Source organism: Orcinus orca, chromosome 19 (genome assembly GCF_937001465.1).
Source record: "Orcinus orca chromosome 19, mOrcOrc1.1, whole genome shotgun sequence".
Classification (NCBI taxonomy): domain Eukaryota; kingdom Metazoa; phylum Chordata; class Mammalia; order Artiodactyla; family Delphinidae; genus Orcinus; species Orcinus orca.
The window spans coordinates 3,123,928-3,150,083 of NC_064577.1; the positions used below are offsets into that span (position 1 = coordinate 3,123,928).

General features: G+C 44.0%; 1 protein-coding gene across 9 annotated transcripts in view; it reads right to left on the minus strand.

The window, feature by feature from the left end:
• The window catches only part of ADAP2 (ArfGAP with dual PH domains 2), a 33,805-nt gene that overhangs the window by 331 nt on the left and 7,318 nt on the right, over positions 1 to 26,156 (minus strand). For 3 of the 9 annotated variants that reach the window (XR_004481995.2, XR_001119667.3, XR_004481997.2), the window contains 7 exons: positions 21,095 to 21,241; positions 17,130 to 17,213; positions 13,792 to 13,854; positions 12,539 to 12,616; positions 11,597 to 11,825; positions 1,773 to 1,878; positions 102 to 165 (listed from right to left, as the gene is read on the minus strand). Coding sequence is in view for 3 of the 9 variants with exons in the window: in XM_033423445.2 (XP_033279336.1) it covers positions 1,796 to 1,878; positions 11,597 to 11,825; positions 12,539 to 12,616; positions 13,792 to 13,854; positions 17,130 to 17,213; positions 21,095 to 21,241 (684 nt within the window). In the remaining 6 variants the exon portion in view is untranslated. Of the gene's footprint in view, positions 1 to 101; positions 166 to 1,772; positions 1,879 to 3,071; positions 10,566 to 11,596; positions 11,826 to 12,538; positions 12,617 to 13,791; positions 13,855 to 17,129; positions 17,214 to 21,094; positions 21,242 to 26,156 lie in introns of those variants that run through there. The other 6 variants (XR_004481994.2, XR_007473381.1, XR_004481996.2 and 3 more) reach the window with 6 other exon arrangements.

Genomic DNA, 26,156 nt, shown 5'->3' on the forward strand with positions numbered 1-26,156 from the left:
AGTAAAGGAGAGAAATAAACCTGAGATATGTTTAAGTTACTGAGATTTAGTGGGTGCTTGTTGCTGCAGCATAACCTAGCCTATCCTGACTGATAGATTACCTGGATTTTGTTCCAGAGACTTCTCATTTGAAGTAAACTCATAGCTTCTCTGCACCTGTCTTTTCTGGAAAAGAAGCACAATGTCAGGCACATTTGCTTAAATCTTCCATCTTAACAAATAAAATTTCCTTTGATATAAGCCTCCCTCTAGCCACCCCTCCTTCTCTTCTCCATTACACCCCAAATTTCTTGAAAGAGTAGATTAACCAGTGGTCTTCAAACTTTTTTTCCTTGGACACCTCCTAAAAGTTTTATGCAAAAACATGCAGTGGTTACAAGAAAGGAGGGAGGGGTAGGAGGGGTCAGCCCTAGCTGGAAAAATACATAAAAAATTTCTTCCTTTACATCAGAAATTTTATCATTCTTTCATCTTGAACTTGTATTTCCTTTCCACTTTCCTCACAGAACTCTATTCTAAGGAGTATATTTTATGACGAAAGTCTTTTATAACTTTGTGATCACTTTCATCACTTTGTTATAATTTTCTGCAACAAAAATATGTACATATATTGAATTTTCAACCTTTTTTACTTCTTTGGCCCTGCTTCCCCCGACCAGGGGTCGAACCCGCAGGGAGTCTTAACCACTGGAACTCCAGGGAAGTCCCTCTTTTTTACTTCCTGTGACCAAAAGTCTCTTGTTAAATTTTTCTCCTGGATTGAATTATCACTGCAATTATTACTATCAATCAAAACAAAAAATATTGTAAATTTATATAAATAATTGTTAAACAAAAAGTAAATTTTTATTGGAATTAAAACTCTTAATGAGATGGATGGTCCATCTTCTTTTAAAAACACATTTATCTGTGGATGAACATTACTTACCCACTGCAGCTTTATTGAGATATAACTGACATTTAACATTGTGTATGATTCGATGATTTGATATATGTGTATTTTGCAAAATGCTTACCACAATAAGGTTAGTTAACACCTCCATCATGTCACATAATTACTTTTGTTTTTTACAGTGAGAACACTTAAGAGTTACTTTCTTAGCAACTTGCAAGTATACAATACAGTATTGTTAACTATAGTCACCATGTTTTACATTAGCTCCCCAGAATTTATTCATTATATAACTGGAAGTTTTTACCCTTTGACTAACATCTCCCCATATCCCCTACTCCCAGCCCATGGCTACCACCATTCTACCCTCTATTTCTATGAGCTCAACTTTTTTAGATTCCACACTTAAGTGAGATCATACAGTATTTGTCTTTCCCTGTCTGACTTACTTCCCTTCTTCTCTTAGCATAATGCCCTCAAGCTCCATCCATGTTGTCACAAAAGGTAGGATTTTCTTCTTCTTTTTCTTTTTTTTGGCAGAATAACATTCATATATATATATATATATATATATATATATATATATATGCACACATACACAAGTATATAGGTCTTCTGCCCATTTTTTAATTGGATTATTTGTGGGAGGTTTTGCTATTGAGTTACATGAGTGATGAACATTACTTAACACTAGAATTAGACAAGGTTCAATAATAAATTCTATTTCTATTTTCTTAATAAATGCTAATGCTGAAAAACCTTGTTCACATATATAAATAGATGACAAAATGCCACACATTTTATTGAACACTTTCTGAAATATAGTCAGCCCTCTGTATCAGCAGTTTCCATATCCATAAATTCAATCATAAATTCATACCTTGCATGGAATGCCATTTCATATCAGGAAGTTGAGCATCCAAGGATTTTGTTATCCACGGGGTTCCTGGAACTCATCCCATGCAGATACTGAGGAATGACTGTATCTATATATGCAAAAAAAATAAGTGATTCATCACCAGAAATTATTTTTAATAATCTCTCAGCTGACAACTTGATTAGATTTTCCTTTATTTTTTGTTGAAAGCAGAGAATTTGCAACCACCTGCGTTGCAAACGTCATTAGAATTATCCACTTTCTTATTTTCTGTGAGGTAGGCTAAAAAGACTTTACCAAGGTTTATCAAACTACTATCAGTTATACCAGTTACTCTTACTTAGAGGCATTTTGTTTAACCTGATATACTCAGAAAGGGCTAGGAAAATTAGAATATTGTTCATTTAAATACACCTTTGTTAATTTAATTTTTTTGGGGAAAGGTACTTTTGTCTTAAGTGCTTGAAATATATTTCCTTCAAAAGTTTGGAGCTGCAAATTTAGCTCATTCAATACATGCAAAATATGGGCGACAGAATCTAACTGGTGGTGCCAGTTCTCATAGTCAAACCCATCAAATCAGACTCATTTTCTATCATAGAATCTGACATCATTGTTAAATTCAAGTAGGTGTGTTAATACACGTTCCTGTGATGCTGAGTTCTAATGCTAAGTTAGATGGGAAAGGAGTTTGTGTGCAACTGCCATTAAAATATTCTATCAGTGCTCCTTTCTTTGCTTTGCTCTCATTGGATTCCTTAAGGGACAAAGCATATTTTGTCAGGGGAAGACAGAAGTCAGTAAACTGCTAACCTAAAATAATTGAACAACCAGTTAATTTTACCAGGAAAACGGGTTTATTTGGGAGCAGCAAAGAATTGCAATTCAGGACATGGAACTACGGTGAGCCACATGCGAGTCCAGTTAAGCAAAGGACAGGAAACTCTTTTATAGAGAAGAAGGGGACGTTGGGAGGGGCTTCTAGAAACAAAAGGTCCTTTGGAGGAAATTGGGAGTTTGAAGTACAGTGGCTTTTTATTGGCTGAGCTATTGCCAGGCGAGGAAAAAATTTTTTCTTCCTCCTGCTGGCAGAAGTAAAGTAGTGTCACTTCCTGCTGGAGATGCAAGGTACTTCTCTTCCTATTAGGATCTGTATTGATGTGGAGTGGTATGTACATGACAGAGCTTCCCCCTTCTGGCCTCCTGACTCCAGTCAGGAGTGAGGTTTCCCTTTATTAATTTTCACAAGACATACATCACCCTTATTTCCACTCTACTTTATATGAACTCAAAACACCCAAATATAAGCCAAAACATATTTTTAATGCCAAACCTTGTCACCAACAAAAATCATCATTAAACGAAGGAAGTCACAAACCCTGACCTCAATGCCTTGACTTAAAAAAGGCTACACTGGCACTGTTAAAAGAATGAAAAGCTACAGATTGGAGGAAAATATTTGCAAATCCTATATCTGTCAAAGGACTAGTATCCAGAATCCACAAAGAACTCTCAAAACTCAACAATAAGAAAACAAACCATTTAATATCACATTGTATTGACAAAACTGTTTCATCTTTTGGGGAAAATTGATTTAACTCTTTTAAAGCAAAAGCATATTAGTTTGAAAACTGTGCCTCTCCAAGTTGAATAAATTCATGAACTCTAGTGTAAACTCAGTATTATTTCAAAGGGATAGTGCATAAATTTAAGAGCAACTTCAATATCAATAAAGTGTCCTGCAAATTTTTCTTATAGTATTTTTGGACAATTTACATGTTACTACTGATTATAATTAAAGTGTTCTGCATATTGATTCATGTTAGAAAAGTGTATAAAATTGTTGCTACTGATTTGTATTATTAAATGTTTTCATCGCAACATAAATTCTTGTAACTGCTTAGCTAAGTCACGAATTAACCTTTCCTTAGAGTTTCAAAATTAGCTCATTCATATGCAGTGGGATATCAGTGAGAAAACATAACCACACTGCCTTAGGTCTTTGATTATCGACTATTTTGCAAGCATTCCTTTGGTTTCAAGAAAATCTTGAGTTGAAATTAAGAGTACACTAAATAATTGTAAAACTTGTCCAGAACTCAACCAAAAGCATTGGCAAAGAATATGAGATCACTGAATTGTCTTCCATTTCTTTCAACAGTTCTATAGACTGGCATTTTCATGTACATGCTGAACAATTTTAACAACTGTATCCATGACAGTTTTCATAGTCTGCTTCAGAAAACTGAACATAAATATTTTTACTTTGTGTCATACAATGGAACAAAATCATAAGAGAATCATCAGCCTCTTATTTTAAAATTTCAGTATTTGAATTTTTGACTGAACATAGCTAAAGAACCATCTGTCACAATAAAAATTAGGTTTTCCATATCTACCTGAAATTCTTCTCTTACAGATGTAAAAGATTCAAAAATATCTACACCATCAGTTTGATTTTTAGGCAGTGGATTGATATTTCCTCATAAATTTAAAAGTCCTTTGAAACAAAACTTACCCAAATTATTCATTGTTAGTCTTATATTACACAACTCACCTAAAACTAAAGAAAAGTGCCTGTTTTCAAATTTTGAATCAGCTGATCTTTGACATTATTAGGAAAAAACATCGTATTCTACAGGTAATTGTTTGGCAGCTTAACTGAAGATACTTCAATTTTTATAAAATTTAGTTTTTAGTCTTTTCCTCATCATTAAATTTTTTTCCACAACTGAAATAATAAATATCTTATGCACTGCAATGTTTAAATTAAAATGTCTTACCAAAACAACTAAGTTGTGCTTGAAGAAAAAATATCTTACACTGCTCCAGTTTTTAATTTTATTTTTTACTTTTTTTTTTTTTAAATTTTGGCCGCACAGCACAGCTTGCAGGATCTCAGTTCCCTGACCAGGGATTGAACCTGGGCCATGGCAGTGAAAGTGCAGAATCCTAACCACTAGACACCAGGGAACTCCTCCAGTTTTTTATTTTAAATTTAAATTATTTTAAATTAGATGAAATGAAGTAAAATTAAAAATTCATTTCCTTGGTTGTATTAATAACATTTCAATCCTCAATGGCAACGTGTGGCTACTGTTACCATATTAGACAGTACAGCCGTAGGTCATTGATTCTTATGCCTTTCCCTTTAATTAGTGCTCTAGCTGCATCATTTCAATTTTGACATTTATTTTTATTATCATTCAGTTATAAATCTTTCTAACTTCCCATGTGATTTCTTTTTTGATTCATGGTTGTCTATTTCTCCCTTAAATTTTGTCCATTTCGGCTTCACATACCTTGGAGATGTAGTATTAGGCACATACACATCTATGATTGTTGTGTCTTTTGATGAATTACACTTTTTATTGTTATGAAACATCACTCTTTATCTCTGATATTACTCCTTGTCTTGAAAAAATACTTTATCTGATCTCCGTATAGCCTCTCCAGCCTTCTTATTGTTACTGTCTGCATGGTATATGTTTCTCCACACTTATAACTTCAATCTACCTATGTCTTTAGATTTAAAATGTCTTTTTAACATCATGCAATTGGGTCATGCTTCCTTATCCACTCTGACAATCTTGCATTTTAATTTAAATGTTTAATCCACTAATATTTAATGTAATTATTGATATGGTAAGGTCTCCCTTTTGTTCTTTATTTTCAGTTTGTCTCATCTATTTCATATTCATTTTGTCTTCCTTTCTTGCTTTCTTCTGGGTTAATCAAATGCTTTTTAAAATTCTGTTTTAATTTCCTTGTTAGCTTTTTAGCTATACCTCTTTGCATTATATGTTTAGTGGTTGTTTTAAGGATTACAGTATACATCCTTGAATTTTCACAATCTATGTAGACCTAATTTTGTACCACTTCATGTAAAATATAAGAAGCTTGAAAGTGTAGAGTTCCATTTACTCCAGGCCTTCATGCTGTAGTTGTCATATACATTATCTCTATCGATGGTATAAACCATAACACATGTAATTCTTGCTTTAAATAGGCAGTCTTATATTTATTTATATCTTTACCATTTCCATTACACTTTATTGCTTCCTAAAGATCAGAGTTTCTGTTCGGTATCATTTTCTTTTACCCCAAAGAACTTTCTTTAGTATTTCTTATACTGCAGTTCTGTCAGAAACGTACAATTATCTTTATCCAGAAATATCTTTTTTTGTTTGCCTTTTTAAGAATAAAATCTGCCTTTTGCACTTTTTTGGGGGGGTAAAATATAAAGTTTACCATTTTATTCATTTTTAAGTGTACAATTCAGTGATATTTTGCCTTTATTCTTTTTCTGAAGTTTTTTTTTTGTTTGCTCTCTCTACAGATAGATATAGATCTACATATCCTTTATTCTTGAAAGATATTTTCTCTAGAGTTCTGATATTTTTTTTCTTTTAGCGCTTTAAAGAGGTCTTTCCACCTTCTGGCCTCCTTTGTTTCTGTTTTGTTTTTGCTTTGGGGTTTTATTTTTGGCTGCCCCACCCAGCACGCGGATCTTAGTTTCCCGACCAGGGATCAAACCTGCGCCCCCTGCAGTGGAAGCTCAGAGTCTTGACCACTGAACCACCAGGGAAGTCCATTCATTTTTTTTTCTTTGTTTCTGATAAGAAACAACATTTCCTTGTATGTAATGTATCATTTTTCTCTGGCTGCTTTCAAAATCTGTTCTTTATCTTTGGTTTTCAGCAGGTTGGCAGTAATGTACCTGAATGTAGTTTTCTTTGTATTTATTCTAAACACTTGAAGTTTGCCAAGCTTCTTGAGTCTCTACATGTTTTTCACCAAGGTTAATAACATTTCAATCAATATATTTTCGAATATTTTCTTCTGCCCCAATACCTCTCTCTTCTCTCTTTCTGGGACCCCAATAACATGTAAATTAGAGCTTTTGAGGTTTTCTTTTTACTTCTTCTTCTTTTTTAAAATTTTGGCCATGCCACATGGCATGTGGGATCTTAGTTCCCTGACAAGGGATCAAACCCACATCTCCTACAGTGGAAGCTCCGAGTCCCAACCACTGCACTGCCAGGGAAGTCCTCTCTTTTTACTTCTTCAATCCTTTACTTCCCCCTGTTTTTCAGAATGGATAATTACCATAGATATATTTTCAAGTTCACTGACTATCAGTCATTTCCAATTTACCATTGAGCTGAATTTTTCTTTCACATATTGTATTTTTTAGTTCTAGAATTTCCATTTGGTTCTTTTTTATAGTTTCTATGTCTCCATTGAAATGTCATATCCGTATATTCATTATGATCATATTTTCCCTTACTTGTTGAGCATAGGTATAATAGCTGCTTTAAAATTCTTGCCTAATTCCAATATCTGGGGCATCTTGGAATCAGTTTCCACTGATTGATTTTTTTTCTCTTGAGTACAATTGTTATTTTCTTGTTTCTTCATATGTCTACTAATTTAGGGTTGCATCCTGATATTATGAATGTCAAACATCTGGATTCTGTTATGTTCCTCCAGAGAGCAGGCAGATAGTAGAATTCAGGGCTCCCCTTCAGTAGCCCTCTTCTCCAAGACTTCCCTGCTGCTAAAGTTGCCCTAAACTCTGTCCTCTATTTTTCAACCAGTAAGACTGCAGGTTTCCATCAGAATTTTAGTGCCCTCTGAGGCACTGACTGGGGCCTGCCATCAGGTGAAAAGTGAAAAAATGAGAAACTCACCCCTGCCATTCCTTGCTTCCTAGTGCCAACTCCTCTCTGCATGCTTTAGGTTATTTTCCAAGGCCTCCAGATAATTTTTGTTATAATCTGTACAGAGTTTCTAGTTGTTATCTGTGGAATGGTTGTTCTGATATGAGCTCCTCCATCATTATTGGAAGCTGACCCCCCTCCTGCCCCCAACAATCTGTGCTCTAGCCATATTCAATTATTTGTAATTTCCAGAACAGGCCATGTTCTCTCTTGTCTCTGGGCCTTTGTACACACTCTGTCTCCCCACCACCCCACCCCAACCCAAGTACCTTCTACAGGACTCAGCATAGATATTACCTCTTTTGGAGAACTTCATTAGTCAGGACCGATTCAAGTAACGGAAATCTCCTTGTACTAATAAGTCAAAAGGGAGAAGAGGATTTAATGTAAGAGTACAGAAGTATCTTTGGGCAACCCAAAGACAGATTCAGCTAGGCCTCAGAAACCAACCAAAACCAGACATTCCATTTCACTGGGACTTTGTCTCCATCTCTTGTGTCTGTTCTCTGCCCCGCTGAGGGAATCCTAAGAATGCCAGTTTGCCTCTTCAAGTTGTTTTGTTATTGCCTGTTTACTTCTCTTTCTTCCTCTCTGGACTATAAGTTCCTTGAAGGTGGAACTATGCCTTTACTGATTTTGTCATTCTCAGAACTTAACAGAGTACAGTCAACAGAGCTCATGGGTCATGTTAAAAAAAAAAAAAAAAGGCAGACAAGTAGATCGACCCTTAATATACAACCCAGAAGGTGCTGAAAAACATTTTCAAGGTGCTTTAGGAGCCAGAAGAGAAAGCAACCACGTCTTCATCTGGGCAGTCAGGAAGCCTCAGGAAAGACACCCCGATGACGTTGCTTGTCCTCTGATTGGGGGATCAAAGGAAAATCCCATAAAGAGCAGAGACTGTCTTAAAGACCCTCCCAACCCTCTGGGTCTCCACTGAAATGAAAACACTCAATGTCTTTCTCCACGTCACTCGAAGGGACAAAGACTCACAGAGCAGAGACCTGGGTGATCTATTTCTCTAACATTTCAGCCACTTGAGATTTCTTTCAGTTCCTCTTTCCCATCTGAGAGCCTCTGAACATTTTCTTCCCTCAACCTAGAGTGTTTTCCTGGCCATCTTCCCTTTGACTAACCTCTAAACAATTTAAGGTTTCAACTTCAACGTCATTTTCTGGAGAGGAAGGAGTCTCCCCTCTTCCTGTCAGTTAGGGTGAACCCTATTGCCACACATCTCACAGCAGCCCCACTTCCCCTTTCGGAACACTGGTCTCATTGTCCTGCCCCATGTACAGGCTGCCTTCCAGCAGGCTGAAATCTCTGACAGCGGGGACCACGTCATCTGGTTCCTGCTTGTTCCCAGGGCTCGGCACACAGCCTGGCACCTGGGAGGTGCTCAAAAATACTTGTTGCTTCCATTGAATTTCAGTAGTTAGTACAACTTCCTCATGTGAAAGAGAAAAACCAAGGCACAGAGGTGGGGAAGTGAGTTTTCCAGCAGTCTCATTAGTGGCAGGGCCAGACCCGGCATTCGGGCTGGAGAGCTCTCTGTCCTGGGGTCCAGCTGAGTTGCCTTCTCAGCTTCCTTCTTTCCTTCCAGAGTGCACAGATGGTCAATGGGGACATTGGTTTTTTAGTTTGTATTATCTGGGCTTTTTTTTTTTTTAATGTATTTATTTTTGGCTGCACTGGGTCTTCGTTGCTGCCCACGGGCTTTCTCTAGTTGTGGCGAGCGGGGGCTACTCTTTGTTGTGGTGCGTGGGCTTCTCATTGCAGTGGCTTCTCTTGTTACGGAGCAGAGCCTCTAGGCGCGCAGGCTCAGCAGTTGTGGCTCGTGGGCTCTAGAGTGTAGGCTCAGTAGTTGTGGTGCATGGGCTGAGTTGCTCCACGGCATGTGGCATCTTCCCAGACCAGGGCTCGAACCCATGTCCCCTGCATTGGCAGGAGGATTCTCAACCACTGCACCACCAGGGAAGCCTTTATCTGGGCTTTTATTTCTTCTAAAATGTGCACAAAGGTAGAACTCCCCCAGGAACATTTTTGATTCATGTAGAAAACCCACTACTTTCGAAGAGTGAAAAGTGGATTAAAAAAAAAAATTTTCCCAACTTTTAAATTTGAAAACTTTCAAACCTATAGAAAATTTACATGAATTAGACAATGAACATGCAGCTATACTTCATCTAGATTCATCAGTTGCTAACATTTTGCACAGTGGCCCGCTTTCTCTCTCTCCCCGTGTATACGTGTGTGTGTATACACCCGCACTTCCTATCTTTCATACATAAATGCACACACACTATATCTATGTATATACTCTATATGTACACATGTACACATACACATTTTTTGCCGAACCGTTTAAGTCAGTTGTAGACGTGATTACATTTTACCCCTGAACACCTCAGCACATACTCCCTGGGATCAGGAGTATCCTCCTACACAAATAGAAAATCATCACAATGTTACAACATTACTAGCTAATATACATCCATATTCAAATATCCCCAGTTATCTCAATGATTTCCTTTATAACTGTTTTTTTTAAATCCAGGATCCAATCAAGAATCATGAACTGCATTTTGTTGCTATGTCTCTTTAGTCTTCTCTAACCTAGATCCAGACTACTTGATCTTTCATGATACTGACATTCTCAAAGAGCCCAGCCAGTTGTTTTGCAGAATTTCTCTCATGTGGACTCGTCTGATTGTTTCCTTATGGTTAGGTTCAGATTTAACTTTTTGTTGTTGCTGTTCTTGTTTTCAGCAAGCATGCCACTTGTGCGATGCTGTGGGTGCCTTTCCATTGCAATGCCTTCATTTCAGATGTCCTGGGCCCTGAGGACATTTACCAGATCCTCAGACCCCCAGAGCTGGGTAGCGGGGAAGCCCAGAGAGCCGGCAGATAAAGGCCAAAGCTTCCGTCTCGGCAGAGTTCACAGCCCGTGATAGCTGCCGACTGTGGGGCACTCCTGCGGGGCCCCCAAGGCCAAGGTGAAAACTTCTCCTTCCCACCAGGTGCGCTGGCTGGCCAGTGGGTCACCTGCTGCTGTAGCCACTCTCTGTTGATGCAGCTGCAAGGGGAACAAGAAGAGGGCTGGGGGGCGTGGCCATGCCAATGCAGGCCCACTGGAGGGCAGGGACAGCAGGGGGACAGGGGGACGATGATAGAGGGAACCGGAATAAAAAACAGACTGAAAAGGTGACAGACAGAGGGGACACACACACCAGAGAAGGAGAGAAAAGCAGAGAGTCAGACACGGAAACAGAGAAAAACAGAGACTCAGACACACAGGCCCCCAGAGGAAAAAAGCACCAGCTGCCTCACTAACAACTTCCAAGCCCATTTCTGAGGCTCTTTGGCCTTGGGATTTCGGAAAGTGAAGCAAGTTTGTGTTTATCCTGGTCAGACTCAAAGGGTACAAGGGTTTCTCCAAAGGGGCTGTGTGGGGTCACTTGCTCAGACTGTACTTTTCCAAACAAAGAACTTCTCCTTGGTGTCCCAGAAGCCAGGCCCTGGGCCAGAAGTTTCCTGCTCTAGGCTCAGAATGTCTCCCCTCCTCTCACGGGGCTGTCTGCAGATGGGGAAGCCTGCTTGTGACACATCTGGGGTGAAGGGGAAGAACAGGAGAGGGGCAGACACATGAAAGGACCCAGAGAAAAGAAGACCCCTAAAAATAGCCTTCCCTCTATGAGCGGGGAGTAGTCCAAAATCCCGGGAGCTGCCCAGCGCTGTGACCTTAATAACAGGCCAGAGTTTTCTCATGAGAAAAGGGACTCAGGGGCAGAGGGTGGAGGGACAGAGAGGCTGCTAGGCTCTTGGACTGAGCAGGGCAGAAAAGCGGATCTAAGTGACTCTGCCAGAGCGAAACTCCTCCAGACGTGGCTAGAGAAAGGCTCCTGATAGAGGAACTAAGCGTGCACAGAGAGGGTTCCCTGGCAATACTGTGCACTGTCTGAACTTTTCTTTGGCAGGAAGAGAAGAAAATGGAAAGAGGGCAGTCGGGAGCCGTGACCCCAGTTCCAGGGCTCACAGCTGAACCCAAGTGAAGAAGCCCCTTTCTGCCTGCTGCCCTCAGCCAAAGGAACAAGCCCTGCATCTTACTGAGGAGGTTGAGGGGCGTCAGGGGGCGGGAGAGGACATCCCGAAGGCTCTCCGTCCATTCGCGCTGCTCCTTCTCGCTGGGGCAGGTGAAGATGAATCTCCGCTGCGGGGTGACGACGGTGATGCCGGCTTTCCAGCGATTCCCTCGGATGCCCTTAGGCAGGTCTTCATACACCTGGTACCCCTGCTCATCGCTCCCGAGAAATACCTGGCCCTGCTCAAAGGCGTCCTGAAAATAGAAGACACAGGTCGTCAGAGGCCACACCTGGGGCTGAGGGCCACCTGCAGGCCTGACAGCCCCCCAGGTCCATTTTAGTAAGAGGTGTGTGTGTTGGGTGGGGCTTCTGCTGGGGATTTCGGCTAGATGGGACCCAGAATTTAAAAGGCTCAAACCATAAAAGACATCACACACGGCATCTGTTTAAACGGTACTTAATATTTACAGAGAGTTAACTCTGCACCATGAATTCAAGAACTTTACACGTAGTAACTCATGTGATCATCCTCACGGCAGCCTCTGAGGAGGGCAGTGTTATGAAGCCTATTTTCTGGGGGAGGAAACTGAGGCACAGAGTGCTGAGTGCTCTGCCCAGAGCGCAGCCCTAAAGGTGGCAGGGCTGGAACCGGAGCCCAGACAGTCGAGTTCTAGAGCCCTCACTCCCAACTGCTACACTCCACAGCCTCCGGTTGGAAGAGAGTCCTGCCGGGAAACATCTGTCTTAGCTACTGATACATCGGCAGCATTTTGGACACACATAAAGGACTTCCTGAAGGTGAGGGAGAGCACAGCTCCATGCACAGACTGACTTAGAGACAGGTGACGATGGAGGTGTGCCTCTGGCTGGGTTTCTCCAGCCCTGTCGCTTCCCCGTGGTTCCCGACCAGCACTGACCCCACCTCCGCCTGCAGGTGCACAGCGGCGGGGCTGGCAGTGGCTCTTACCAGCGGGTTCTTGTAATAGAGCAGCCGCCGCTCCTGGGGATCCAGGGCAAACCACCTTTTCTTGAAAGGCTCTCTCTGCTGCAAAAAAGGAAACCTCGTACCAGGCTCGGCCAGGCGGTGGGGACAGAGGTCAGAGGGCCATCCTAGGCCAGGCCGAGGGAGCCGGCGGGTCCCAGCCCCGCAGTCGCACACCCCAGCGCCCCTCCCCAGGCCTAGAGCTCTGCAGGCTCCGCCCCATCTCTCCCCCACCCATCCCACCCCCTGCCCCAGCCCCAGCTTCGCCCTGCTGCCTCCAGGTGCTGCCTGTGTGGGTTGGAAGAAGCATTTTACCCCTTTCTCAGGCTGTGGACAAGAAGTCTCAGAAAAAGGAAGCTGGGAAATCAGAAGTGGCTACTGCTCAGCGCTTCTGAAAGTGCTGGCCTTGGCCGAATTCTATCCTAGGTCAGGGGAAGGAAAGCCCCTGGCCAGAGCCACAGGGAGGGCGGTGCTACCAGCTGGTGAAGGAAGAGAACCTGCAACCCTTTTACAAGTTTTCCAGCTGCCTGAGGCTTTCTTTACCCTGATTGCCTAACACCTTTCACTGGCATCTTAGCAAGCATCCTGTCACCATATTACATCTTAAAAACAAACAAACAAACAAACAAAAAACACAACGCACTGGAATGCTGTCGCTTTGGGGTTCTTTTTTAGGGAGCTCCTCTACTTTTCCCTTCCTTCTCCCTTTCCCTCCTCCCTTCCCTGCTTCCACCCGTCACAACCCCCTACCATCTCCATCTTCTGACTTTGAGCCTCAACCCAGCAGCATGCAGCTGGGCACCCAAGCACGGGTATATATAGGTGTGTTCTCTCAGACTGATCACTAGTCCCTGCGTCACTTGAACGGTCCTGGTAGGGCCCCAGCACAGAACACACGAGGGTTCTGGAAAGTCAAAAGCTGTCCCCCAAGGAGTCCCTTTTCAGCTATGCTTTCCCAAGAGTAAGATCAGTTAGATGGTGTTAAGAAGACAGAAGCTAATGGTGATGTTGATAAAGCGGGAGGATGCCCAATTACAGGGAGAAGCACCTCAGCCATGCTGGACCACACTCCAGCCACCTGGTCTCCACTTGATCCTCCAGCCCCGGAACTCACAAACATCCAGTTACTTCCCCTTCCTCCCTCCTCTCTGCCCCTGGTTCTCCATTTTCCCACCTCCCAAATTCTGCCCTACTGCCCACTGGGACAGGGGCCACGAAAGTCTCCCCGGGAGATATACCTTTGGACCAGTCTTTTCCATGAAGCCTTGCTTGAGGTAGTTCCTGGTGATGAGGGGCACAAGCTGGGGGAAGAAAGACACACACTGACACCCCTGCCTCACACCCAGGAGCCCGAGGGTCCCCACCGAACTTGGCTCCCCAAAAAAGGGGAAGTTTGGAATGGGGAAGGATGTGTACACGTGGTTCGGGGGTTATATTTGGTATGGACGCAACATTAACATTTCAACAGAGCCAGACAACAGCACCCCAGATGTCTGCAGAGCTTACCAGCACAGCCAAGTCTTAGTTTCAAGACTTGGTTTAGGGATTCCTTCAGCAACTCCAGGAGAAGGACACAGGCAAGGCTCTGAGGAGACCCTCCTGGTGTCAGGTGGGCATATTCTGAGGATCTACTGTGTGTCAGGCTCTGCGCGTAATTCTCAACCACACTGTGAGGTGGATATTATCATCTTCGTTGTATATATGAACAAACCAGGCCTCAGAGACGTGGTTGTGGATTTTCTCAAAGACATGTCATTGGTAGGATGAAGAGCTTTCACATCTAGAGGCGATGGACACCCTACAGACACTAGTGGTACCCCTACCGCTACTCTATGATGCTAAAGTATAAACACGGCAGAACCCTCTGATCAGGCCCTTGGCCAAGACCTGGTCATTGGTGGGGATTCTGACCCAGGGCCATAGGAGGTGATGGCAGGGTGGGCAAGTAGAGAAAGCTCTGGACTAGGAGTCAAGAGACCTGAGTTCTAGCTCCAGGTCTTACCTCAACCAGCTGTGTTACCTTGGTAAGACCTTATGCCTCTCTGGGCCTATTTCCCACTACGTAATGAGGATACTGGCCTATGTGATCTGCAGGATCCCTTCCAACTTGCCATCCTATGCTCAGAGAAGCTTCCAGGGGTTGATGCTGGTCTCCTATGCTCCAGGGTGTCAACTGGCAAGTCTAGAGTTTCAAGTGACAGCCCAGGTTTCTGAAAACACAGGGGTTCTCCAGAGCCTGAGCCCAGGGCAGGGACGAAGCAGACATGACATCTGGGAATAGGAGTGGAAAGTCTGAAAGGGAGAAAATCGTGAGCTCAAAACGAAAATATAAAGGACGACACTCTGCTTTCCCTAAAATGCATTCTGTAGGCTTTAATTCCTTCATTTGGAGAGAAGAGAAGTCCTGACAGCTCAGTCGTCTGAACTGGAGCCACAGCAGGGGGAGTCTAGGCCTCGGGAAGCCAATGGAAGAAGAAGAAAAAGCACGTGGATGGGGTTCTGGTCACTGTACCTTAGACACCCTGCTCACTGGACTGACGGCAGCCCTGGAGGCAGGGATTGTCCTCATGGTGACAGATGAGTAAACTGGGGCTCAGAGAGGTGAGGGGACTTGTCCTACGTAACACGTCAGCTTCTCTGACTTTGGGTTCATGCGTTTTCTTATCACAGGACCACAACCCCGCTTGGGCTCCCCAGGTTTCCAGCATCTGGATCCCTGAGCTCGAGCCAGGCCTGGGTGGTTGCCCAGGACCTCACGTCATAGGTAGACATGGGGGGAAGAAAGATGGGGAGAGAGGTGGGCGGGGAGGAAACTGGGAGTGGATAAGGGGTAACAATGGTGGATGAGGGAGGCAAGAGGGCATTGAGGATGTTGGCCAAAGACCAGTTTCCTCCGCAGGGGTCAGCAGAGTTGGAGAGCCGGCCCAGACAAATGAGGCTGGGCATCTGCACTTTGTCCTCCATCCTCTCCAGCCAGCAGTCAGCACCCCCAGCGCCCCGCCCACGGAAGCAGGCAGTCACCAGCTCCAGTGCTGACTCTGCAGACCGGGAGGGCCCTGAGCCGGGTCTAGCTGGAACTGCTCCTGGAGAATTGCCACCTCAGTGCATCTGGAATGGACCCCTGTTCCAGACACTTTGCTCCCTGCAAACTTGGGCATTAAGGAACACTTAGGCTTCCAAGGAGGGTCTAACAGTTGGGATTAAGAAAGTTCCAAGACTGGGACTTCCCCGGTGGTCCAGTGGTAGAGAATTTGCCTGCCAACGCAGGGGACCTGGGTTCGATCCCTGGTGGGGGAACTAAGATCCCACATGCCGCAAGGCAGCTAAGCCCGCAGGCCACAACTACTGAGCTCGTGCGCCTCAACGAGAGAGCCCATGTGCTGCAAACTACAGAGCCCATGCGCCCTGGAACCCATGCGCCACAACTAGAGAGAGAAAACCCGCACGCCACAACTAGAAAGAAGCCCGTGCGCCACAAAAAAGAGCCCGTGCACCGCACCGAAAAGATCCCTCATGCCTCAGCGAAGATCCCGAGTGCTGCAACGAAGACCCGACGCAGCAAAAAAAAAAGAAAGAAAGAAAGAAAATAAATAAATTAATTAAATAAATAAATATTAAAAGGAAAAAGAAGTCCCAGGACTAACATGGTCTCTCCACCCCTATCTCTTACAAAATCCTCCTAGAGCAGGCCTAAGACAGGGACCAGAGTACAGCACCTCAGGGTTGGAAGGGACCCTGAAGATGACCCAGACCAAGCACCATCTTACAGATGTGGGAACAGATGCACAGAGAGGTGAGTCAACCCGCAGTTGTCACACAGCAAGTTAGCAGCAGAACGTCCACAAGAGCCTAGGCCTCCTGGCTCAGGGCAGCATCCTCCAGCCCACTATACAGCTTCCCCAGCCAAGCCTGAGAGATGTAGATGGATGCTCCAGACATCTGAGGGCAATCAGATGAAGTTCTCAGGCTCCCCACTACCTAGGCCATGAAAGGCAGACTGTTCCTGTTAGAATGATAATGGGTAAGATCCCACTACCTTCCTTATACCAGAATATGAAAGGGTAAAGGGGGGAATGTTCGAATGTGAAGAACACCTTTGGTTATGCGCTTGACCTTCCTGGGACTCAGTTTCTCATCAGTGAAATGGGAATAATCACACTCACCTAACTGCTGGCTGCAAGGGATTACTAGATAAAAGGGATTACAAGATACAAGGGGCTCGAAAGCACTGCATAAGCAGTATGTGAGGGACCATTCGTGCATTTTAGTGGGAGAAGGGGTGAGAGAGAGATGCTCAACTCCTGAGCCCTTTGACACTGTGGGTGGTAGCCATGCATCCCGAACAGGACAGCCTGACCCACTATTTGGAGGCTGCCTTGCCAGGGGTGAGGCCATAACCCCCAGACTCCCCAGGAGAAAGCTTTTGGTTTCCCACTGAGTTCCCCAACCCCAAATCTCAAGGTATTTCCTGCAAACAAACTGAGGCTGGCCTCTGAGTGTCTTCGAGGTCAGCAGACAAGAAGCAAAGGAGATGGCAGAGAGGAGATGTGGAAGTTGGGGTCCACATTTAGCTCACCTCAGGCTCCGGGAGCTCAGGAAAGGCCATTTTTAGGTATTGGAGACGGGCTGCACGGAGGGCATTGAACCAGTCCACTATCTCCTGCAGAGAAAAATACAAAGGACAGATGGACAGCCAATGAGACAGAGTAGTGGGGGAGCTGAGGCTGGAGGCAAGAAGCCAGCTGGACCTTCAGGTCTGGGCACATGCACGCACCCCCAGTCCCACTCAGGGGCCTGTGGGCTGTTCACAGGCATCTGGGAGGACAGTGCCCGAGCCCAGGGGCATCACCCGAGCAAGTGGGAAGCCACTGACAGGGAGATCCCCAGAGCCATGGGAAAGGACCAAGGCGGACCACATAGGAGTTATGCAATGGCCTAGGACAGTGCTTGGCTCTTTCTAATGTGTGTGTGAATCACCTGAGGATCTCATTAAAACGCAGATTTGTATTCAGTGGGTTTGGGGTGGGGCCTGAGATTCTGCATTCCTAACAAGCTCTCAGGTGATATGACGCTGGTCATTGGGACACACTTTGAGAAGCAAGGGTCCTCAGAGGCCAAAGACTGGCTTTCAGGTGGGGGCAGGTGCACCTGGGGATGCTCCTCCGATGCGGATGCCCATCACCTGGAGTGCAACTTGGGCTAAAGCTGGCTTGGACCTTCTGTGTCCCTCTGGGAGAACACCTCCCTCGGCAGTGCCCACGATCGTCTCTCACTTTATCCAGCTGGCTCTGCCTCTGCTCTGCCAGGCTCCTTTCAGGCCTCCTTATGGCAGCCAGAGTGATCTTCGAATTGCAAATCTAATGGAGTCTAGCTTAGAGTCCTCTCCACTACCCTCAGGAAGAGAGTCTAAGTTCTTTGCCCTCTGAGCTCCTTCCATACAAAACCATTGCAATCCCTGCCCCGCCTCCCCCCACACCCCATCCCAACACATGCTATTACCTTTTCCTGAAACACTCAGCCTCACCCAACTCTCTGCCCTCACCCCCGACACACCTTTTACCTAGAACATTCTACTCATCCTGAGGGTGAGTTTAGATATTGCAATAGATTTCTGCTCCACGCAAGCCCTGATTCTATGAGAACTGCCCCGCCCATTCTCAGGCACACACCACTCACCCACAGTCGCAGCCACGCTTGCTGCTATGATTCTACCCACTCTTGACCACAGCAACTGGACAAATGCAGAGGCTGGACAGGGCTTATCAGATTCTTTCTCCCAGGAATTTGGAATTGGGGGAGCTAGCTGAAAGACTTGTTCAAATAGCTGCTGTGCTGCACTTAGATGTAATACGGTGATTGAGAAATTCATTTGAATTTGGTTTCAAAGGTATGAAATATCATTACCCTTTCTCTCTTGCAGGTCAAACTTGCCGGCCCCGTATTCCTGAGTTCGGAGCTCTCCTGTCCTGGGTGTTAAGAAACTTCTAGAGGCTCAGGCACTAAGGGAATGGGACCATCCCATGAAAGACCCACCTAGGCCTCCACTTTGGAAGGGCTCTTTGGTCACAAACTGGTGGCTCCGGGGCAAAATCCAACCTGCATACAGGTTTGTTTGGCTCCTGAAGTTTTGTCTGTTTCAGTCCTCTATACAGGTGTTCCTGTTTGCCACAGCCTTAAGGCTGTCCACTTTACTTTTCAATTGCCCACCTGGCTCCTGTGGGCATGAGTTTGAGCATTCCCCCCCCCCCCCCCGACTCCCATTTATGCCCATCTAAGGGAGAAGCTGAGGCATCCAGGGAAAGAGGAAACCGGCCAGAACCAGGTTGCCGGTAGCTCTACAACTGGGTCAGTGGTAGGGAGCCAGGTACCGTAATTGTCCGAGACCTTGGGCACTGCAGCAAAAGTCCTCGTAGCTTTCGCGCGGGTGGAGGGGTAGCCACTGGTATCCAGCCAGTCTGGACATGGGACTACAGCAGTGAGCCCAATGTGGACTGAAAACCAGGCATCTCCTCCATGTCTCCCACACTGCATAAGTCCCAAGATTCTAGTAAAGCCAAGGGAGGGAGCCGAGAAAGATGACTGATAATAGATTTCTTGGCAATTTGGGGAATGAGATGGTTGAATTTAGAGAAACAAACAAGAGAGACATTACTCGCACTCCTGGTTTTACAGAACAATGTGTTGCTGTTAGAGTGTATTCTCTCTCTCTCTCTCTCTCTCTCTCTCTCTTAAACACACATACACACCACAGCTCCTGATTCTAATCTCTCAGGAGGCCAAGCCATACTACTGGCCCTTGAAATAAATAAACACTCCTATATCTTTCCTATTCATGTCCTGTTTAAGCTGGTTTGAGTGTTCTCCTTTTCAGCATATTCACACAATTCTTAAATAGATGCTCCTTCCTCTGGAAAGCCTTTTTTGACTGCCCCCTTCCAGCCCACCCACCCCCCAGACTAGGCTACTTATATGTCTCCTGTGTGTCCCTAGCACGGCCTCCAGCCCATCCTCACACAGCATCATCAGTGCCTTATTTCCCCATCTGCCACCCGAGACTCTGAGATCCCAGAACCCCACTCATGGCTCTGCCCCACTCACTACACACCCCAGTGCTGTGCACATTGCGGGGAGGAGTGCGATAAGGATTTACCGAAAGAGTGAATTCGTGAATGCATAAATGACACAGATGTGAAACGACTCACAAGAGTTTGTCTTCTTCTGCAGCTGCCACAATCATGAACAAATTACAGTAGCAACTAATGTTTACAGTGCACTTCACCGTAATGAGATGCTTTCACGTTCGTGGTTCATGGTCACTCAACTCTCAAAACCCCTCTGGGAGGTGGACGTTATCAACCATAAACAAGCAGACTTAGGGAGGGAAGGAACCTGCCCTAATAACACAGCTGGGAGTGGCAGAACCAGAACCCCAGCTTCTGACTCCAAACCCAGCTCTTCAGACCACACCAGGAAGTCAGCCCAGAATGTGGAGGGAGCGTGAAGCCTGCTGGGAGGGTGATCCATGGTCACCATCCCAGCGCTAGGGCCTTATGGGAAGATCGAGTCCCTGTATCTGGTTCCTGGCTCCTGCTGCCAAGGGTCCTTCCTCCAGCAGAGGCACTTGGGGAGGTGAAATGGGTGCAGGGCTCAGGAACCATACGTGACTTTGAGCAAATTATTTAACATGCCCATGCCTCTGTAACACGGGGATAAAACATTTCCAGGGTTGATCTGAAGATTAAGAAATGATGTATCGTGACTGCCAAGAAGAGCACCTGGCGCAGAATTAAAAAGAAACTCACAAAATGTCAGCCTCCACCTTTGCCCCTCCTCACCTCGACTTAGCATCTCTGACCCTTGCCCGGTCACATGACCCTGCTCATTTGGACCCAGCTTATTCTCTTGAACCTGTACTATTGGCCTGCTCTTCTCCGATGGAGTCCATTTCCTGGACCTTTAAGTGGTGTTTTCCCCAAACTTCAGTGCGCATAAGGATCACCTGGGGATCCTGTTAAAATGCAGCTTCTAATTCGGTAGGTCCAGGTGGGCCCGAGACTCTAGTTCTAAGAAGCTCGCAGGTGATGGCTAATGCTGTTGGTGCCGGACCAAACGCTGAGAAGCAAGGCCGTGGAGTGCGCGTTGCCCAGGCTTTGATCCATTCCTCCTCCCATATTTGGAATCTCCGGCCCCACCTGACTTGCCAGCCCTGGGCATAGTCCCTTCTGCTAAGTGGATGCCCCTTGACGGTTGTGCACCATCCAGACGCACCCCTGGTACCCACCAGGTTGCTCTCCCTGATCTCGCTCTGCTTTACTTGTACCTCTGTCTCCAACTAGAGAGCGACAATAGGGAATTCCCTGGCATTCCAGTGGTTAGGACTCGGTGCTTTCACTGCCGTGGGCCCTGGTTGGGGAACGAAGATCCCACAAGCCACGTGGTGTGGCCCCAAAAAAAAAAAAGTGACAATAGGTTAACGTGAACAGCAGCAGCAGATCTCAGGAGGCTGCTGCGCAAGGGGGTCAGCAAGCTGGAGGCTCTCACCTTCCCACTCTCGTGATACACAAACAGGTTCCTGACGTGGCCCTCTCTTCGGTAGGTGATCTGCAGCCCATGGGGGTTCCCTATCTTCTCTGTCTGGAAGGTGGCATTCAAGTCCTTGATGCTGATGACAGCTTTGGGTTCTTTACCCTAAAAGAGAGGAAGCAGATACTTAAGATGCTGACAGTCAGCAGGGTGACTTCTCATCACGTTCACCAGGGAGACTTAACTGCAAACAGATGACCCGTGTGGAACTCTGCTTAATCAGATTGGCCTCTCTGAGCTGAAAGGGGCTTGGAAAGACCTTAACTTAGAGCTTTTCAAAATGTTTAGCCATAGAATTTTTTCTGAAATGAATCATCAGGAATTCCCTGGAGGTCCAGCGGTTAAGACTTGGTGCTTCCACTGCAAGGGGCACAGGTCTGATCCCTGGTTGGGGAACTAAGATCCCGCAGGCCGTGTAGCCAAAAAAAAAAAGAATTTGAAACAAATATCCATGGAAGGCGAACAAATAAAATAGATTAAACAAACAGATAAAAGCAGCTGTGGGGGCCTCAGGGCACGCCCTCCCACCCTCCACTCTGTTCTCAGGGTCTGAACACAATTCGAGCACTCACTGATGCTAAGAAGGCAAAGGGGAAACAAGTGCTTCCTTTCATAACTGATAAGAGAGAAAAATGATACCAACGCTCTAGTCCCATAATAGCTGTTACCCACATGCAGCTATTACAATTAAAACTAAATAAAATTAAGACTTTAGTTCCTTAGTCACACGTAGTCCCATTTCAAGTGCTCAGCGACCAGCTGTGGCTAGTGGCTAGGGTACTGGACAGGTGCAAACAGAGAAAATTTCCATCACTGAAGAAAGTTCTAGTGGGAAATTTGGTCATATTTACTAAAATGTTGAGTGTTTTGCTTTGACCCACAATTTCACATCTAAGAATCTATCTGAGGAAGTAATTGCATTACTATGCAAACACATATATCAAAAGATGTTTACTGCCATGTTGCTTATAACAGTAAAAAAATAAAAAAGAAGAAGAAATTATTGAAATGTCCATCAATGATAATGGGTTAAATAAATAAATCATGGCATATCCACACAATAAAATATCACAGAATTTTTTAAAGGAAAATTGAAATCAATATTACTAATATGAAACAATGTCCATGATATCCATGTGTGAGAAATACCAAGTCCCAGAACGGGATGTATAGTAGGAACCTATTAATGCAAAAATTATATACACATATATATGCATATACTATATGCATATAGTATATATATAATGTACATAAACTATATGTATATACTATATGTTTATTTGCACGTACATAAGAAGTATGGACAGATTTACACCAACGCTCTTCACAATGGTTTTCTTGAAAGATTAATGTACGACTTTCCTTTTAAAATATTTACTATGAAAAATACTAAAAATACAAAAAAAGTGTATTTAATTTTGTCAATATCGTTCCCCAAAAGGAAATTTGTTTAAAAAATACAACATTACTAATAAAGCCAAAATCCCTTTAATTACTACTTACCCTGTCCCTTTCCCCTCCTCCACTCCCCACAGTCAATCACTGTCATGAGTTTGATGTTCATCTTTCTAGTTCACTTTTTACACTTTTATACACACATACACATACCCATGAACAATACATAGTGTTGTTTTATGTGGCTTTAATTTACATAAATGGTATCACATTATATGGATCATTCTACAACTTGCTTTTGTCACTCAACGTTTTATCTCTGTCCATGTTGAGATATACCAATCTACTTGGCTCTTGTAAATGACTACACCAAAAGTTATCAATCTATGTTCCTGTTGACAGATACTGAGATTGTTTCTGATTTTTTGCTGCTGTCAGCTTGTATCCCTGGTATACCCCCGTGAGAGTGTCTCTAGGTCACGATTAGGAATGGAATTGCTAGCTCACAAGTGTGTACATCTTTGACTTACTGAAAACTGCCAAATTATTTTCCTAATGGCTCTCCACAGTGGTTGCACCAATGTACATACGGGAAGTAAATTTCCATCAATAACAAAGAAGATTTCCCCTTTCCCCATATCCTCACCAACACTCAATGCTGCCAGTTTTTTTTTAACATTTTTGCCAATATGAAGGGTTTGAAATGGAATCTCATTGTTAATTTCTCTTATTCAACTTAATTGAGGTATAATTTATAAGCAATAAATGGAACTCACTTTAAGAGTGCAGTTTTTTGACAAGCATATATACCCATGTAACCACCACCACAATCAAGACCTAGAACATCACTGTTACCCTAAAAGAGTTCCTTTTGCTCCTTTGCATCAATCCCCACCCCACCCCAATCCCAATCACTTATCTGCTTTCTATTGGTATAGTTCTGTCTATTCTGAAATTGCATATAAATGGAATTATATAGTACATACTCCCGTATAAGTCTTCTTTGGCTCAGAACAATATTTTTTAGATTGATCCACATTATTGCATTTATTAGTAGCTTGTCCCTTTTTATTGCTGGGTATATTCCATTCTATGGATATACTACAATTTTTTAATTCATTTATTTGTGGATGAACATTTGGATACCTTCCAGGTTTTGGCTATTACAAATAAAACTTCTGTGAACAAGATTTTTTTTTTTTTTAACATCTTTATTGGGGTATAATTGCTTTACAATGGTGTGTTAGTTTCTGCTTTATAACATGTGAACAAGATTTGTGGACAAATTTTGTTGTGGACATATGTTTTTGTAAATACCTAGGAGTGGAAAAGCTGGGTTATATGGTTAAGTGTACACTTAACTCTATTAGAAATTGCCAAATTGTTTTCCAAAGAGGTTGTATCATTTTATGTCCCACCAGCAATAAGAGTTCCAGTTTCTCCATATCCTTGTTAACACTTGGTGTTGTCAACCTTTTTAATTTTAGCCATTATGGTGGATACATAGTATATCTCATTGTGATTTTAATTTTCATTTCCTTGACTGCCAGAGAGATTGGGCTTCTTTTCCTGTATTTATCAGGCATTTTGGTTTCCTTTTCTGTGAACTACCAAACCATTTCCTTTGCCTCTTCTGCCAATGGATTGTTTTTTTCTTCCTGATTTTTAGGGTTTTAAAAAAATGTGATCTGGGTATTAATATTTTGCTATGTTGAAATATCTTCTGAGTTTTGCTTTCTTTAAACTTCACTTTTTTGTATTACCCAAAATTTTCACATAAAAATGAGTTACCTTTATAATTTAAAACTTTTCCATTTGGGTAAAGAAATAAAAAAAGAACAAAGGCAACTTGTTCTATTTTTAGACTGCTTTAGACCGAACAGGCTTAGGACTGAGAAACAGATCAACTTTTTCCAACCAAGGATGAGACTCACATCCTAACTCACAACAGCTACTGGGGTTCGATGCCTGCTCCTAACTCTGTAGCAGCACTTTTTCTTCCTGCCTTTAGTACTTGCAATATTTTTCAGTGATTTAAACTGAAGACTGAGAAGAAATCCCTACTCTCTCTTGGAGGGTTAATACTCTTCATCCCCCATCATTTTTCATCTGGCCCCAGACTGAGGCCACACTGGGCAGATCTTCTGGCATTGCTCTGGTCCATCCAGGAAAGCAACAGGGGACATAAATAGTAATTTCTGCATGTAGGAAATGGAGTAAGATGAAGGCTAAAGTGCTCAGAGCTTGTCCTTCTCTTACTTTCTTGGCCATTCCTTCACATTCTCTTTGCTGGAAACTTCTTATCTTTCCTCTAAATATTGGAATATCCCAGGGCTCAGTGTGATAGATAATCTCCAAAGATGGGCTTCTCCAATTCCTTCCCTCCTAGTTTGCCCATGCCACTCTACCCATAAAGAGGTGGAATCTATATCCCCTCCTCTTGAATTGGAGCTGGTTGCATGACTTGCTTTGACCAACAGAAGGCAGTTCCTGGCCTAACCTTTGAGAGGCCTGGCAGCATTCTCATTTGCTCGGGGAAAGCCGGCTGCCATGCTGCAACAAAGCTTGAGCTGGACTCCTGAATGAGGAACGATCACAGAGAAGGCACAAGGAGGATCCCAAAGCGCCTGACGTGTGAGTGAAGGCTTCCCGGGTCTCCTAGCGCAGCCCAACCTCTCCACTGATGCCACACTGAGTACAATGGGGCAGCCACTGCCTGCTCAAATTCCTGACCCACAGGATTGTGAGACACGATAGACTGATGTTTTGAGCGACTAAGTTTTAGGGTGGTGTGTCTGTCACTCAGCAACAAATAACTAAAATACTCAGTCCTCCGACATCTTTTCTCATCCACCCCCACCCCCTGCTTAGGTGACTCCAGCCAGTCCGGTTGCTAAACCAGTTTACATGCTGATGACTCCAGCTCCAAACTCTCCCCAAATCTCTAGACTCAGAACTTCTGAGAACTTCTTTCTCAGTCTCTATTTGTATGACTAATAAGCATCTCAAACGGGAAAGGAACTCTTGATCATCCCCGTAAGGAGCTAAGTCTTTGCCATCTCAGCAAATGACAAATCTAGACTTCTAGTTGCATAAGGCAAAAATCTGGGAATCATTCCTGATTCTGCTGACTTTCACACTCCGTGTCCAATCCTTCAGTAGATGCCATTGGCTCTATTTCCAAAATACACGTAGAATCTGACCACTCTAACCAGCTCCGTCACGATTATCCTGATCTAATCCATTATTCCTCGCTTGGATTATTGCAACAGCTTCCTAACTGGCTTCTCTGCTTCCACCCTCACCTCCCCACTGCTCCATTCTCGCCTCCACCCCCAACTCCATTCTCGCCCCGGTAGCAGCCAGAGTGCCCCTTTCCAAAAGTTTTAGTCAAAGCAGATCACTTCTGTACTCAAAACCCTCCTGTGGCTTCCCAACAGCAGAGTAAAATCCAAACGCCTAAATGTTTTGTAAAAATATTCTGTGATAAACCATAGTAGAAAAGAATATTAAAAAAAGAATGTAAATGTTTTGTAAATCATATATCCCATAAGGGTCTTGTGTATAGAATATATAAAGAACTATTACGGGCTCCCCTGGTGGTGCAGTGGTTAAGAACCTGCCT